This window comes from Lucilia sericata, unplaced genomic scaffold (assembly GCF_015586225.1).
Source record: "Lucilia sericata isolate MDLA Ls3-8-SP2 unplaced genomic scaffold, ASM1558622v1 Contig000309F_arrow, whole genome shotgun sequence".
Taxonomy (NCBI): Eukaryota; Metazoa; Arthropoda; class Insecta; order Diptera; family Calliphoridae; genus Lucilia; species Lucilia sericata.
In genome coordinates this window covers 200,221-218,827 of record NW_023994333.1, presented here as the reverse complement: position 1 = coordinate 218,827, position 18,607 = coordinate 200,221, and the positions used below count along the sequence as shown (strand labels likewise).

General features: G+C 33.8%; 1 protein-coding gene across 1 annotated transcript in view; it reads right to left on the bottom strand.

Annotated features, from left to right (window-relative positions):
* LOC119603468 overlaps positions 1-18,607 on the bottom strand; it is a 152,056-nt gene that overhangs the window by 50,264 nt on the left and 83,185 nt on the right. Inside the window, exons 3-10 of the mRNA XM_037955504.1 lie at positions 7,882-7,942; positions 7,572-7,757; positions 6,744-7,258; positions 6,226-6,677; positions 4,324-4,628; positions 4,073-4,262; positions 2,961-4,001; positions 123-2,228 (exon numbers count right to left, since the gene is read on the bottom strand). Of these exons, the coding sequence (XP_037811432.1) occupies positions 123-2,228; positions 2,961-4,001; positions 4,073-4,262; positions 4,324-4,628; positions 6,226-6,677; positions 6,744-7,258; positions 7,572-7,757; positions 7,882-7,942 (4,856 nt within the window). The remainder of the gene's footprint in view (positions 1-122; positions 2,229-2,960; positions 4,002-4,072; positions 4,263-4,323; positions 4,629-6,225; positions 6,678-6,743; positions 7,259-7,571; positions 7,758-7,881; positions 7,943-18,607) is intronic.

Genomic DNA, 18,607 nt, shown 5'->3' with positions numbered 1-18,607 from the left:
CAGTTTCGTTTGTTTTATCGTGCTCATTGCTTTCCAAAGATCCACTAGTCGACGATTGAGAACCACGATTCAATGTTGTATATTTGAATTGAGTTTTCAAACCCTCTTCGCCATCTTGGGAACTGTTACTTTCATTTCCTTCAGTTTTCGTAGTTTGACCTCTAGTTATGCCCTTGTACTTAGATTTAGAGCTTTCTTCTCCACTCTCTTCGCCCGACTTAACAACTTGAGTTACTCTGAAACCATTAGCACTTGCGGCATCATCTTCTTCAATTCCCGTTGTCGATTGTTTGGTTTGTTGACGTCTTCTATTAATGCTAGTATAAGTTCTAAATGCTCTACCTTCATCTTCTTCTTCTTCGGCGGCGACGTTGTCGTCAACATGATTTTCTTCTTCACTTTCGACAGAATTTTCTAAACTTTTACCGCGATATTTACCTGTTCCTCTAACAATATCTTCTTGTTTCTTACTATACCTGGAGTCCTTTTCATTCGTTTCAACTACATTAACAATTGTAACATGATCGGGACTAACCTTTTGCCTAACTCTTTCTTCGGTAGTTACCTCGGTAACTACTAATTTTTTCTTTTTCGGTGTGGGTTTAGTAGGACGTCTAGCATCGCGCCAAGAATAAAGTTTTTTGGGGTCTTCATCATCATCGTCCACTTCTTGGACAATGGTGTGAGTTCTTATTTTAGGTGCAGAATCATTATTAATACTATCTACATTAGCTACAGTGTTAACATGCCTTAAACTATCATTATTACCCTCAATACCATTTACTACAACATGCTTATGCAAATGTTCTTCAACTTTAGTGTCTTTAGAATTAAGGTGCTCAGTAGAAGTAGTACTAGTAGTGCTGCTGGTCACTTCACTCTCCTGCTGCTGTACATGCTCTTGTTGTTGAGAGGAAGTTACCGCCGCTTCTTGAGCGGCAGTAGCAGTTTGAGAGAGAATTGTATTTTGAGAACTCACCTTGGTTTGGCTGTTAGCGGCCGCATTTAATTTTGTAGTTTTTTGTTTTGTTACCAAAGTTTCATCATTTGATTTCACTGAGTCTTCGGTGGTGGTTGTCGTAATGCCGGCAGCATTGGTGGGTCTATTGCGTCGTTTGGGGAAACCAAATGGTCTTGGACTAGATACAGTACCCAGGAAGTCATTATTTACAGATTCTGTAGTGGGTGTGCTAGTGGTTGGTATATCTGTAGTGGTAACGCTAGACGTTGTCGTTGCAGACTTCGTCTGTGAAGAACGATTTAGTAAAATTTGTTGTCTTCTAACACCCAATGTTTTCTTGGCATTAGTAGGACTAGGTGTTGTTGTTGTTGTTTCTATAACTGTGGTTGTTGTTGTAGGAGGTGTTGTTGTGGTGGTTGTTCTAGTACGTGTAGTGTACAATGTCTTATTTCTTTGCTTACTTACTACATTTACCTCTTCTTGTTCCTTGTCTTCGGTCTTGGCTACGTTGTCACTATCAGTTGCAATTGTCGTCGAAATAGTCGCTTCCGTGGTAGTCAATTGACTGTCTATATCCTGTTCATTTGTATCTAGACCAGACTCCGTTGTGGGGTTAGGAGTGGAAGAGGATAAGGTGGAAGTGGTGGAGGAATCAGTTAAAAGGGAATTTATTTTTAGGGTTAAATCTAAAGTTTCTGAAATATCAGAACTAATTTCATTGGGATTATTGGTAGTAGTGGCAAGGTTTTCTAAAACATCTTCACCATTTGGCAAAGTCATTGTCGTAGTCTTTGTTGTGGAAGTGGTAGTGGTGGTTGGGTTAGTAGTTGTGGTTATGGGAATATTTGTGGTTATTAATATAGATTCAGGTGTAGTGGTTTCTAATATAGTTAAAGGAGTTGTTGTTAATGGAGTCTCTGTTGTAGATGTTGTTGTAGTTGTTGTTGGTGTTGCTGTAGTTGTTGTTGTTGTTAATCTTGTTTTAGCCGCAGCACTAGTTGTAGTTGTTTCAGTTTCAGGTGTTGCGGTAGTGCTAGTTGTTGTAGTCCTGCGACCTATACTGGCGTAGGTTCTTTGTGTATTTGTTGTTGTGATTTCTTGTTGTTGTTGTGTTTCTCGTGTATTTTCAATATTTACAGCCTTAAAATGTACCGTATTTTCCTGATTCTCCGATTCATTATCGGCATCAATGTCTTCTTCATCAGTGACTCGATTGGAGGACTCGGTTGTGGGACGAGTTGGACGTGTACGCTCCAAGTATTTATATCTAAAGGAAAAAAAGTTTAAATTAAATATTTTTCAGAATAAAGACCGTTTGAAATGCTTGAGAATATATTCCTTCTCAGAATGTGCTTTGAAAGTCGAGAGTTTGGATTGGGTCATTACTATTCTTTACTATTTTCTATAATGAGGTTTCCGGTATCGGTTGAATGGTAATGGATTTCAGTTTCTATCTATTGAAAGTATTCGATCGTCAAACTTTTGCGAATATATCGAACACATCTCTATACTTTGGTATCCATTAAAATGGATCACTCATCGAGCTGTCACAAGGAAGTGCAGAAGTATTCTTCTATGATCAAAATAATCTTTTCGGTCTGCTTGCGGCACAGAAAAGATTCGTTACGATCATCTAACTTTTGAGACTACATTAAACACATCTAAATGTTTTGGAATCTTGATCAAAAATAGGTATTCCGATGCCAGCTAGAGTTGACACAAGGAAGAATCTGCAAGAGGGCTCTTCTATCAAGATGATCTGCGTAAATTGTGGTTCGAGCGACTAAGTTTATTGTTAAACTTATCAAATACTATGGAAATTTAGATTTCACAAGAGTTCTCTTCTATCTTCTCATTTCATCCCTTTCTCTCCATAATCAAGGTGATCTGCCTAAACTGAGACTTGAACGACATGTTCATAAGCTTCATAACAAAAATGTTTCCTTCTCGAAGAATAAAACCTATCCTAATCATATTTTAATAGCTTTTTCACACTCACCTTGACGATCCAGCTGTAACATCAGTTACATCCGGTAATTCCGTTGTGGTGGTACCTCTAACACGGCTTCTATTCAAAGAACTATACGATTTGCGTTCGTTAACTTCTTTCTCCTCCTGTTCCTCTTCATCGGTAGCTTCAGTTGTCACCGTTGGCCTAGTTCTTCTAATTGTCGAATAAGCTGGTGTACTAGCAGCATATGGTTTTCTTGTCGATTTTACACTAACTTCCTCTACAGTCTCATCATCTTCTTCATGACTTTCTGCACTCAGCTTGCTAGAAACCTCCTCATCTTCATCATCATCATCAGCAGAAGTTTTCTTAACACCACGATTACGTTGAATGGTAGTATATTGTTTCTTTTCCTTAAGGAAACCATCAAATTCACTTAATTTCTCAAGACCTTCACTCTGAGGTCCCTGGCGGCTGTTGCCTCTCAATACCGAAGAGTATTTACTAAAACCAGCCGAAGCTCCGGAACTCTTACTGTCCGTGGCGTCTTCATCGTTCTCGCTACTGTCTTGGGTTTTAGTTTGTGTTTTAGTTGTGCGGAAACTACTGGTGGAGGTGAAACGATTGCGGAAGGAATTCAAAGCATTTGGTTTACTTAATACTTTTTCATACAGGGATTTACTAATGGAGGATGGTGTGGTTGCGGTTAGAGAACTACTAGAACTACTGGAACTATGTTCCTTAATCGCTATAGTGCCATCATCTTTGCGTAACAGGTGTTTTTCCAATTCTTCAATACCTCCTACCTTGCGTATGAGTTCTATGAGTTCCTTAATAACTTTAGGATCTTCTTCGGAATCCTTATCAAAACCTTTGGGTTTGGCGAATGGTGAGGGAGCATTATCATCTTCTTCCTCGTATTCAATACTTTCTTCGGGAGCTTCGGTGGTGGTAGTTGTAGTCGTTCTGGGTGTGGTTCTAAAGAAGGTGGTGGGTCGTGAAGTGGCTGCAGTAACGCGATTGTATGAAGAAGTGGGTCTAGCGGTGGTAGTGGTAGCGGGAGAAGTTATAGGGGCAACAGTTGTAGATCTAAAGAAAATAAAGTAAATATAAAGTTTAGAACAGAAAATCTTTGAAATATTTCTCATTCTCCCACTTACTTCTTAGTTTTACATGGCACATTTCGAGCAAAATCACAAGAATCAGCTGCGGGATTGAAATATAAACCAGAGGGACAAGTAAATTGATGAGCCACGATGCCCAAGCCTGAAGGACCACTATCCAAACACCAATAGTATTTTTTACAATCTCTGGGATGTTGGAAGAAACCTTCTTCCTCACATTTAAAATCTATAAAGAAAATTCATCAGAAATCAATGCTTTAGATCAAATGTATCTACAAAAAACTTACCAGTGCCTGGATCTGGTGTTGTGGGTGGTGGTGGTGTGGTAGTTCTACCACCTACATACAAAGAGGAGCCTTCCGCTTCTGTAAGTTTAAAGTTTGTTGGTGCTATAGTGGTGGTAGATTGTTGTCTGTTGCGTGTTGTTTGCTGGGTAGATTGAGTACGTTTGGAACTGCCTTTACGTTCAGCATACGTCAATTTATGTTCGGTGGTTGTAATACGATTACGTGTTGATGAGGAATTTTCACGACTTCTTGAGCGAGAAGGTTTCTGGGGTGCACTTGGTTTTGACACTTCATTAATGCCCAAACTGAAAGGGAAAATTAATTATGTCAATAATATGGACTTGGATCAATCCTAAAATTTAATTTGATATAGAAAATTTTCGAAAACTTCAGTTTTTTAAAGAAAATTTTCGAATATTTTTTCAGAAAATTTTTTTACAGAAAATTCCAACTTTCAGAAATTTACTCTTTTGTAAAAAATTGTTCCAGAAAATTGTCTTTTCTAAAGAAAATTTTCGAGAAAATTCTCTTTTCTTTAGAAAATTTTTGAGAAAATTCTTTTTTCTTTAAAAAAATTTCGAGAAAATTCTCTTTTCTTTAGAAAATTTTCGAGAAAATTATCTTTTCTTTAGAAAATTTTCGAGAAAATTATCTTTTCTTTAGAAAATTTTCGAGAAAATTCTCCTCTCTTTAGAAAATTTTCCAAAAAATTCTCTTTTCTTTAGAAAATTTTCGGGGAAATTTTTCTTTTCTATAGAAAATTTTCGAGAAATTTCTTTTTTCGATAGAAAATTTTCGAGAAAATTCTCTTTTCGATAGAAAATTTTCGAGAAAATTCTCTTTTCTATAGAAAATTTTCGAGAAAATTCTCTTTTCTATAGAAAATTCTCTTTTCTATAGAAAATTTTCGAGAAAATTCTCTTTTCTATAGAAAATTTTCGAGAAAATTCTTTTTCTATAGAAAATTTTCGAGAAAATTCTCTTTTCTATAGAAAATTTTCGAGAAAATTCTCTCTTCTATAGAAAATTTTCGAGAAAATTCTCTCTTCTATAGAAAATTTTCGAGAACATTTTCTCTTCTATAGAAAATTTTCGAGAACATTTTCTCTTCTATAGAAAATTTTCGAGAAAATTCTCTCTTCTATAGAAAATTTTCGAGAAAATTCTCTTTTCTATAGAAAATTTTCGAGAAAATTCTCTTTTCTATAGAAAATTTTCGAGAAAATTCTCTTTTCTTTAGAAAATTTTCGAGAAAATTCTCTTTTCTTTAGAAAATTTTCGAAAAAATTCTCTTTTCTTTAGAAAATTCTCTTTTCTACAGAAAATTTTCGAGAAATTTCTTTTCTACAGAAAATTTTCGAGAAATTTCTTTTTTCGATAGAAAATTTTCGAGAAAATTCTCTTTTCGATAGAAAATTTTAGAGAAAATTCTCTTTTCGTTAGAAAATTTTAGAGAAAATTCTCTTTTCTATAGAAAATTTTAGAGAAAATTCTCTTTTCTATAGAAAATTTTCGAAAAATTCTCTCTTCTATAGAAAATTTTCGAGAAAATTCTCTTTTTATATAAACATTTTTCGAGAAAATTCTCTTTTCTATAGAAAACTTTCGAGAAAACTCTCTTTTCTATAGAAAATTTTCGAGAAAATTTACTTTTCTATAGAAATTTTCGACAAAGTTCACTTTTCTATAGAAAGTTTCCAGAAAATATTTTTTTCTATAGAAAATTTTCGACAAAATTCTCTTTTCTATAAAACATTTTCGACAAAATTCTTTTTTCTATAAAAAAAAATCGACAAAACTCTCCTTTATATAGAAGATTTCTGAAAAAACTCTCTTTTTAAAGAAAATTTTCGAGAAAATTCTCTTTCTATAAGAACTTTTCTAGTATATAATTCCACTTACCCTAAAGCATCCAACATAGCATCTTTGGCGGCCTCAATCAAAGGATATGGTTTGCCTGTACAGATGCCACGAAAATCATCGTTATCAATAGCCCAAAACATAATACCGCCCAAACCATTATCGACCACATATTGAGCCTTTTTGCGAACAATAGCTTCATCATCATAACCCACCCATTGATTGCGACGATAGGCATAAGGGCCCATAGCATTGGGATTGGGTTGAACAACAGTCCATTCAGGATCTTCTTTAATATTCTGACAAATTTCATAGTAAGCCAGGTAGCCCTTTTCACGAGTAGCATCACCTTGTTCACCAGGAGCCTCAGCAGGAGCACCAATTTCTGTGCTTTCCTCATTGATCAAGGTATAGGAACGACCGTAGGTGGGTATACCCAAGACCAGCTTATCACGATCAGCACCAGCATTCAAATAGAATTTAATGGAATAATCCTGAGAACAAAAAATAAATTAATTAATTTTCAAAATATTTAATAAATCATTTAAAAAAAAACCTACAATATTTAATTCAGCATCATAATTATATTCAGATTCTTCTTCCAACGAATACAAAGGAGCATGATGATTGACGGAGGGTTCATGGGATGAATGAAAATCGTAGGTGAGTAAATTAAACCAATCCAAATATTTATTCAACTTTGGTATATCATAACCCTTTTCAATGTATTCAATGCCTGCTGGCACAGCCATGGTAAGCAATAGACGTGGACGTCCGGTTTTCTCTGACTCTCTTTCGAATTCAGCCCTCAACTCTTGCACAAATTGAGCGTAATTGTCTCTGTCACGTGGTTTGCCACCCTCACGATGAGCCGGATATTCCCAATCCAAATCAATACCATCGAAATGATTTTGTCTCAAAAACTTTAGAATATTCTTAATGAACTTTTGTCGGCGTTCAGGATTTGCTACCAAGGGGGAGAAACGTGAGGAAGCCTCATTCCAGCCGCCAATAGCAATCATCGTTTTCAATTGCTTATTGTATGTTTTGAGGCCAGTAAATTTGGCATAACCACCTATAAGCAACAAAAAAAGCAGAAATGAAAAGTTAGTTGTATAAACCAAATACAAAAGTGGGATTAGGATTCATCATGTTCTGGGGCTGTTAACAACAGTAGTTGCAGTAGTAGCAGCTTTTTGCCAATTGCAAGAGTGTGCAAAATTTTTCAGTTTATAAAAGCTTAAAGGCATAAATCATTATATGAATTTTTGTTCTTTTGATATTGGCATGGCCCACAACAAAAAAAAAGAACTTTATTTGTACTCTGCCTCCTGCTAAGTCCTTGCACAAGCACACATTCACATACACACTCACACACATCTACATACCTTGTTCAATATCCTGATATTTATCAAACGGTTTCATTTGATTGTCTTTCGTAAACCCTCCAAATGCGTAAATCAAATGTGTACACAAATATGGATTTATATTTTGTGGATTAAATTTCGCTGTGCCTGGACGATAGACACTCCAGTTGGTGTAGTAACATACAACTCTTCCATCAGCACGGACCCCTGTGAATATGAAAATTAAAGTTATATTTTGTTGTTGTTAATAAATATGAATAATTTTCCAGTTTTTTGTTTACATATATTGAGATTCTCAAACAAAGTTGTCTATAAATTATGGGATATTTACCATTTATGTAGAGTGCCGCACAAAATAGAAAGAGTAGCTGCCATACCGCTCCTCGAGGAAGCTGGAAAAAATAATAAAAATGCAAAAAAAGGATTAAATATTAATAAAAGGGTATTAAAACGCTGTCAGTTAAATAAAAAGTGAAATGCAAAAATAAGCATAAAAACTGTAAATACCTAGTAAATAGAAAAGGCATTTAACCCTTGGAAGCAAAAATTTAATAATAAATATATTTTTAATCAAAATTAATCTCCTTTTTATAGAAAAAGTTTAAGTTTACAAAGTTAGTTATAGACTGGATTTTACAATAGACTAAGACTGGGCTGTAAACTGAACTATAGTTTGGACTATAAACTTCAAAAAAGTTTGGACTACAGACTAGGCTATAGTCTGGATTGTAAACTAACACCATAATCTGGACTGTAGACTACACTATAGTCTGGACTATTGACTACACTATAGTCTGGACTATACACTACAATATAGTCTGGAATATATACTACACTATATTCTAGACAATAGACAACAATATAGTATGGACTGCAGACTACAATATAGTATGGACTACAGACTACACTATAGTTTGGACTAGAGACTTCAGTATATTCTGGACTATAGTCTTCACTAAAGTCTGGTTTACAGACTACACTATACTCTGGACTACATACTACACTATTGTCTGGCTTACAGTCTTCATTATATTCTGGACTAGAGACTTTACTATAGTCTGGACTAGAGACTTCACTATAGTCTGGACTACAGACTACACTATAGTCTGGAATATAGACTACACTATAGTTTGGACTATAGACTACACTATAGTTTGGACTATAGACTACACTATAGTATGGACTATAGACTACTCTATAGTATGGACTATAGACAACTCTATAGTTTGGACTATAGACTACTCTGTAGTTTTGACTATAGACTACTCTATAGTTTGGACTATAGACAACAATATAGTCTGGACTATAGAGTACACTGTAGTCTATAATATATAGTAGACTATAGTCTAAACTATAGAATAGATTGTAGTCTGAACAATAGAGTAGACCATAGTCTGGACTATAGACTCAATTATAGACTAGACTATAGTCTGGACTATAGACTAGACTATAGTCTGGACTATAGACTGGACTATAGTCTGAACTATAGACTGGACTATAGTTTGGACTATAATCTGGACTATAGTCTGGACTATAATCTGGACTATAGTCTGGACTATAATCTGGACTATAGTCTGGACTCTGGCCTATAGTCTGGACTATAATCTGGACTATAGTCTGGACTATAATCTGGACAATAGTCTGGACTATAATCTGGACTTTAGTCTGGACTATAATCTGGACTATAGTCTGGACTATAGTCTGGACTATAGTCTGGACTATAATCTAGACTATAATCTGGACTACAGTCTGGACTATAGTCTGGACTATAGTCTGGACTATAGTCTGGATTATTGTCTGGACTATAGTCTGGACTATAGTCTGGACTATAGTCTGGACTATAGTCTGGACTATAGTCTGGACTATAGTCTGGACTATAGTCTGGACAATAGTCTGGACTATAGTCTGGACTATAGTCTGGACTATAGTCTGGACTATTGTCTGGATTATAGTCTGGACTATTGTCTGGACTATAGTCTGGACTATTGTCTGGACTATAGTCTGTACTATTGTCTGGACTATAGTCTGTACTATTGTCTGGACTATAGAATAGACTATAGTCTGGACTATAGAATAGACTATAGTCTGGACTATAGAATAGACTATAGTCTGGACTATAGAATAGACTATAGTCTGGACTATAGAATAGACTGGACTATAGAATAGACTATAGTCTGCACTATAGAGTAGACTGGACTATAGAATAGACTATAGTCTGGACTATAGAGTAGACTATAGTCTGGACTATAGAATAGACTATAGTCTGGACTGTAGAATAGACTATAGTTTGGACTATAGAATTGACTATAGTGTGGACTATAGAATATACTATAGTATGGACTATAGAATAGACTATTGTCTGGACTGTAGAATAGACTAAAGTCTGGACTGTAGAATAGACTATAGTCTGGACTGTAGAATAGACTATAGTCTGGACTATAGAATTGACTATAGAATATACTATAGTATGGACTATAGAATAGACTGGACTATAGAATAGACTATAGTCTGGACTATAGAATAGACTATAGTCTGGACTATAGAATAGACTATAGTATGGACTATAGTATGGACTATAGAATAGACTATAGTCTGGCCTATAGAATAGACTACAGTCTGGACTATAGAAAAGACTGGACTATAGAATAGACTGGACTATAGAATAGACTATAGTCTGACTATAGAATAGACTATAGTCTGGACTATAGAATAGACTATAGTCTGGACTATAGAATAGACTATAGTCTGGACTATAGAATAGACTATATTCTGGACTATAGAATAGACTATATTCTGGACTATAGAATAGACTATAGTCTGGACTATAGAATAGACTATAGTCTGGACTATAGAATAGACTATAGTCTGGACTATAGAATAGACTATAGTCTGGACTATAGAATAGACTATAGTCTGGACTATAGAATAGACTATAGTCTGGACTATAGAATAGACTATAGTCTGGACTATAGAATAGACTATAGTCTGGACTATAGAATAGACTATAGTCTGGACTATAGAATAGACTATAGTCTGGACTATAGAATAGACTATAGTCTGGACTATAGAATAGACTATAGTCTGGACTATAGAATAGACTATAGTCTGGACTATAGAATAGACTATAGTCTGGACTATAGAATAGACTATAGTCTGGACTATAGAATAGACTATAGTCTGGACTTTAGAATAGACTATAGAATATACTATAGTATGTACTGGACTATAGACTAGACTATAGTCTGGACTATAGACTGGACTATAGTCTGAACTATAGACTGGACTATAGTTTGGACTATAATCTGGACTATAGTCTGGACTATAATCTGGACTATAGTCTGGACTATAATCTGGACTATAGTCTGGACTCTGGCCTATAGTCTGGACGATAATCTGGACTATAGTTTGCACTATTGTCTGAACTATAGGCTGGACTATAGTCTGGAATATAGTCTAGACTACAGTGTGTACTATAGTCTTGACTACAGTTAAAACTTTTATTATTCTTTTTAAAACAAATTCTCAACTAATAATTTTCTTTTATTACATAACCCTCACATTTAACCCTTTTTTGCTGAAATTAAACATAATTGTTAATAAATTCATAATTTTTTTTCACAAATATTTATGTAAATTCATACAATTAAGTTGATTTTCCTTTTGATGTTTACTTAACAAGGCAATTATTTTAAAAGAGTATAATTCTTAGAAAAAAGAAACTTCTTTACTGAAGCTTTTATTAAACTAATTATATAGTAGCAGAAACATATTCTGAAATTCGAAGTTTTAAACAAAGAAGAAAACGCTAATAAATTAAATATAAAAATTGTATTTAATTAAATGTATGATTTGGAAAAAAATATTAACAATTATGCAAAAATTAAAAAAAAAAAATGTTAATATCAAATGTTAATATCAGTGGTGGGGGCTTAACATTTATTATGTTAATTATGAGTTTTTTTGTTATTGAATAATTTTTAAATGTTAGTGGTTTCTCTGGAATATCTAACTAATCATGTGGTTGATTTGTTAAATATGTGAAAAAAGAGATAAAATATTTTTTCTATATTTTTGTAATTTAAAAACATATTCATTACTGGCTTAAAACACGCGGTCAAATTTTAAAAAATAAATACATTTTAAATCTATAAATTTTACTAATTAAACTGATTAAATGTGATAAAATAATAAATAACATGTAAGATTCCACGTGAATGCATTTTAAAATTTTGTTATTTAGACAAGAGTTTAATTAAAGTGCTTGTTAAAAATAAAATAGAAAAAATATAAAAATTTACAGTAGAATTTTGACAGCTTTAAAAAGCTATTATTCTAGTTCTATTTGATAATTTATTTCAAAAAAATATATTGACACTTTTTCGTGCAAATTTAATTTGCAACAATACATTTGTGAAAAGAATAAAGATCCGCCTGAACTAAGCACCTGTTTTAAAATAACTGTCACTTTTGTACTTTGACAAATGGCTCCTTTAATCCGGATTTACTTCAGCATTTTAATTCAAAATTTAAACTATAAATTTAAATTCCCGGTTTTCTAATTATAAACACACACACGTACAAATATATTTGACAATGTTATGTCATAAATATTTGAACACGCTTTATTAACTGTTATTACAGTGTTATTATTTACTACAGTTGTTGTTGTTTTTTTATAAAATTTTTTCTTATTTTTTTACTCACTTTAGTCATGTCTTTTCTGCCATCTCTAGCTGCTAGTGAACTTAAAGTAAACATTAGACAGACACACATTTGTGTGGAAGGAAAACACATCTAAACGAATGCTTTAATTATTACAAGAAATTCTTCAAAAAATCTTCTTCTTTTCGAAACATTGAGTTTTTATATAAATTTTTCATAAGAAAAAGAAAAATTTCTTTTTATAGAAAATTTTCGAGATATTTAGTTTTTTGAAGAAAATGTTTCTATGTTATTTAAGAGCTACTTAATGTTAAAGTTTTTCTCTCTGTGTATATTTGAAATTGTAAACAATAATTGAATTGTATGAGCAAAATAAACAAAACTTCAGAGTACAGAGTCAATACATGTATTTGCACGTGTCGTTGGTAAATAAATACAAATAATTACAAAACAGGTGTTTAATTATACTCTGACTTCTTGAAAAATGTATTAGAGATACTTAAAGTCTAGAGAAATATCTGATATATAATATGGACTATAGTATAATATACGGTCTAGACTTTTGGACAACATGTGGAATATAGGCTACTCCATAGTCTGGTCTGTAGACCACTATATATTCTGGATTATAGACCACTATACACACTGGATGGTGGGCTAATATATAGTATGGACTATAGACTACTCTATAGTATAGACTACTCTATAACATGGACTATAGACTAATCTATAGTCTGGACTATAGACTACTCTATAATATGGACAATAGACTACTCTATAGTCTGGACTATAGACTACTCTATAGTCTGGACTATAGACTACTCTATAGTCTGGACTATAGACTACTCTATAGTCTGGACTATAGACTACTCTATAGTCTGGACTATAGACTACTCTATAGTCAGGACTATAGACTACTCTATAGTCAGGACTATAGACTACTCTATAGTCTGGATTATAGACGACTCTATAGTCGGGACTATAGACTACTCTATAGTCTGGACTATAGACTACTCTATAGTCTGGACTATAGACTACTCTATAGTATAGACTATAGACTACTCTTTAATATGGACTGTAGACTACTCTATAGTCTGGACTATAGGCTACTGTATAGTTTGGACTGTAGACTACTCTATAGTCTGGACTATAGACTACTTTATAGTCCGGACTATAGACTACCATATAGTCCGGACTATAGACTACCCTATAGTCCGGACTATAGACTACTCTATAGTCTGGATTATAGACGACTCTATAGTCTGGACTATAGACTACTCTATAGTCTGGACTATAGACTACTCTATAGTCTGGACAATAGACTAGTCTATAGTCTGGACCACTCTATAGTCTGGACTATAGACTACTCTATAGTCTGGACTATAGACTACTCTATAGTCTGGACTATAGACTACTCTATAGTCAGGACTATAGACTACTCTATAGTCAGGACTATAGACTACTCTATAGTCTGGATTATAGACGACTCTATAGTCGGGACTATAGACTACTCTATAGTCTGGACTATAGACTACTCTATAGTCTGGACTATAGACTACTCTATAGTATAGACTATAGACTACTCTTTAATATGGACTGTAGACTACTCTATAGTCTGGACTATAGGCTACTGTATAGTTTGGACTGTAGACTACTCTATAGTCTGGACTATAGACTACTTTATAGTCCGGACTATAGACTACCATATAGTCCGGACTATAGACTACCCTATAGTCCGGACTATAGACTACTCTATAGTCTGGATTATAGACGACTCTATAGTCTGGACTATAGACTACTCTATAGTCTGGACTATAGACTACTCTATAGTCTGGACAATAGACTAGTCTATAGTCTGGACCACTCTATAGTCTGGACTATAGACTACTCTATAGTCTGGACTATAGACTACTCTATAGTCTGGACTATAGACTACTCTATAGTATAGACTATAGACTGCTCTTTAATATGGACTATAGACTACTCTATAGTCTGGACTATAGACTACTCTATAGTCTTGACTATAGACTACTCTATAGTCTATAGAGTAGTCTATAGTCAAGACTATAGACTACTCTATAGTCTGGACTATAGACTACTCTATAGTCTGGACTATAGACTACTCTATAGTCTGGACTATAGACTACTCTATAGTCTGGACTATAGACTACTCTATAGTCTGGACTATAGACTACTCTATAGTCTGGACTATAGACTACTCTATAGTCTGGACTATAGACTACTCTATAGTCTGGACTATAGACTACTCTATAGTCTGGACTATAGACTACTCTATAATCTGGACTATAGACTACTCTATAGTCTGGACTGTAGACTACTCTATAGTCTGGACTATAGACTACTCTATAGTCTGGACTGTAGACTACTCTATAGTCTGGACTATAGACTACTCTATAGTCTGGACTATAGACTACTCTATAGTCTGGACTATAGACTACTCTATAGTCTGGACTATAGACTACTCTATAGTCTGGACTATAGACTACTCTATAGTCTGGACTATAGACTACTCTATAGTCTGGACTATAGACTACTCTATAGTCTGGACTATAGACTACTCTATAGTCTGGACTATAGACTACTCTATAGTCTGGACTATAGACTACTCTATAGTCTGGACTATAGACTACTCTATAGTCTGGACTATTGACTACTCTATAGTCTGGACTATAGACTACTCTATAGTCTGGACTGTAGACTACTCTATAGTCTGGACTAGGTGACTAGACTACTCTATAGTCTGGACTAGACTACTCTATAGTCTGGACTATAGACTACTCTATAGTCTGGACTAGTAGACTACTCTATAGTCTGGACTATAGACTACTCTATAGTCTGGACTATAGACTACTCTATAGTCTGGACTATAGACTACTCTATAGTCTGGACTATAGACTACTCTATAGTCTGGACTATAGACTACTCTATAGTCTGGACTATAGACTACTCTATAGTCTGGACTATAGACTACTCTAGCTGACTATAGAACTAGTCTGGACTATAGACTACTCTATAGTCTGGACTATAGACTACTCTATAGTCTGGACTATAGACTACTCTATAGTCTGGACTATAGACTACTCTATAGTCTGGACTATAGACTACTCTATAGTCTGGACTATAGACTACTCTATAGTCTGGACTATAGACTACTCTATAGTCTGGACTATAGACTACTCTATAGTCTGGACTATAGACTACTCTATAGTCTGGACTATAGACTACTCTATAGTCTGGACTATAGACTACTCTATAGTCTGGACTATAGACTACTCTATAGTCTGGACTATAGACTACTCTATAGTCTGGACTATAGACTACTCTATAGTCTGGACTATAGACTACTCTATAGTCTGGACTATAGACTACTCTATAGTCTGGACTATAGACTACTCTATAGTCTGGACTATAGACTACTCTATAGTCTGGACTATAGACTACTCTATAGTCTGGACTATAGACTACTCTATAGTCTGGACTATAGACTACTCTATAGTCTGGACTATAGACTACTCTATAGTCTGGACTATAGACTACTCTATAGTCTGGACTATAGACTACTCTATAGTCAGGACTATAGACTACTCTATAGTCAGGACTATAGACTACTCTATAGTCAGGACTATAGACTACTCTATAGTCAGGACTATAGACTACTCTAGTCAGGACTAGACTACTATAGTCAGGACTATAGACTACTCTATAGTCAGGACTATAGACTACTCTATAGTCTGGATTATAGACTACTCTATAGTCTGGACTATAGACTACTCTATAGTTTGGACTATAGACTACTCTATAGTCTGGATTATAGACTACTCTATAGTCTGGATTATAGACTACTCCATAGTCTGGATTATAGACTACTCTATAGTCTGGACTATAGACTACTCTATAGTCTGGATTATAGTCTACTCCATAGTCTGGATTATAGACTACTCCATAGTCTGGATTATAGACTACTCCATAGTCTGGACTATAGACTACTCTATAGTCTGGACTATAGACTACTCTATAGTCTGGACTTTAGACTACTCTATAGTCTTGACTCTAGACTACTCTATAGTCTTTACTCTATTCTACTATAAAGTTTAGACTCTGAACTACTCCAGTACTTCTGTTTGTCACCGCGTGTATATTTTGTAATGTGTGTAAACGCGTAACTCAGATCTAAAATTACGTTAATAGGGATTGATTAATAATGTTACTTTTTTATATAAACAAAAAAAAAATAACATGACATACTCCACACGTTATTAGTACGTGCGCGCAGATGTGTCTACATAGTCATGTTGTGTATCGCTACGAAATCCATTGAAGAAATATAATTTTTGAACATAAAGTTACATTAAAATTGATGTGTGTTTAAAATAACAAACCGGTACTGGTGTAACTTCTATTGTCGTATCAATACGTAATAATATAAAATTTATTTAAATAATATTTGTTTTTATATTTAGGAATTCAATTTGGTAACCAACCTCAAAATCAACTAGTATTTAAAGGTCTTTTAATGAGGTTTTGTTTTATTTTTTTTTTTTATTTCTTATATAATTATTTAAACAAAGTGCAATAAATTTATGTGATTTAAGGTGATTTATAGCTAATAATTAGCAAAAAAAAGATTTCAAATGTCATCAGAAAAATTATAGAATTTCAAAAATTTTTATTGATAATGGACAATTTCTGAACCAGAAATTTTTGTTAATTCATTTTGTTGTCAAACGATTTAATTATGTAAATAATTTTGCAATCGGTTTCCATCAATCACTTTTAATAAGAAATAATAGCAATTTTTATAAAATTTTATTTATTACAAAAAATAATCCTAATCCGCTTTAATTTTCAACACTCAATATTTTGAAATTAATTTTATATTTGTAACTAAAATGTCTTTAACCTCCAACGGCCTTACCCTTATTAACATCAGTTTGCATTTTTATATTTCTTTCTACATTTTCTGTAAACAAATTTCTAATTGCCAATTTTACTATTTTTAGTTACAGCCAGTAATAATAATAATTATTATTATTATTTTTTTTGTTTATTTCTATTTACTTTGTTGAACTGTATTCAATGTGGCTCTATCTATTTGTCCGTCTCTCCATTAGTCTGCCAATGGTGTATGGAGCCAAAAAAAGCTGCTTAAAATGGACATACAAAATAAATTGCAAACCAAATAAGAAGACAACAACAATAACAGCAACACTGCATAAATATCAAACGGAAATACGTTCAGACTAATTACCCAATTTTAAATGAAATAATTACTTATGGTTAAATGGGTGACGGTAATAAAGTTGAGTGTTGTGTTGTGACCTAATTGGTAAGTAAAATTACGAGCTAGCCAATAATGGGCATCCTGAAAATGGTGACAAATAAAAGTGAATTGGGGCTAAATGGCAAAAAATTATGTTTAATTAGTAAGAGGTAAATTTTTGGGGAATTACTAAAAAAACACAAAATTGTACTGAACATGTGCAAATATAAACTAAAGTAATGGACTGGATAATAATGTGGACTATAGTCAATAGTCTGGACAATAGTCTATAGTCTAGACAATAGTCTAAAATCTTGACTATATACTATAGTCTCGACAATTGTCTATAGTCTTGACTATATACTATAATCTGGACTATAGTCTATATAGACTAAGTCTATAGTCTGGACTAGAATTTATTGTCTGGACTGGACTCTATAGTCTGGACTATAATATATAGTCTATAGTCTAGACTATAGCCTATAGTTTGGACTATAAGTCTATAGTGTAGACTATAAGTCAATAGTGTGGACTATAGTCTATAGTCTGGACTATAGTCTATAGTCTGGACTATAGTCTATAGTCTGGACTATAGTCTATAGTCTGGACTATAGTCTATAGTCTGGACTATAGTCTATAGTCTGGACTATAGTCTACAGTCTGGACTACAGTCTACAGTCTGGACTATAGTCTATAGTCTGGACTATAGTCTACAGTCTGGACTACAGTCTACAGTCTGGACTACAGTCTATAGTCTGGACTATATAGTCTACAGTCTGGACTATATAGCCTGGAGTCCGGACTATAGTCTACTGTCTGGATTATGTAGTCTATAGTCTGGACTATAGTCTATACTCTGGGCTCTATAGTCTATAGTCTGGACTATAGTCTATACTCAGGACTATAGTCTGGACTATAGTCTGGAATATAGTCTATAGTCTGGTCTATAGTCTGGACTATAGTCTGTAGTCTGGACTATAGTCTATAGTCTGGACTATAGTCTATAGTCTGGACTATAGTTTATAGTCTGGACTATAGTCTATAGTCTGGACTATAGTCTATAGTCTGGACTATAGTCTATAGTCTGGACTATAGTCTATAGTCTGGACTATAG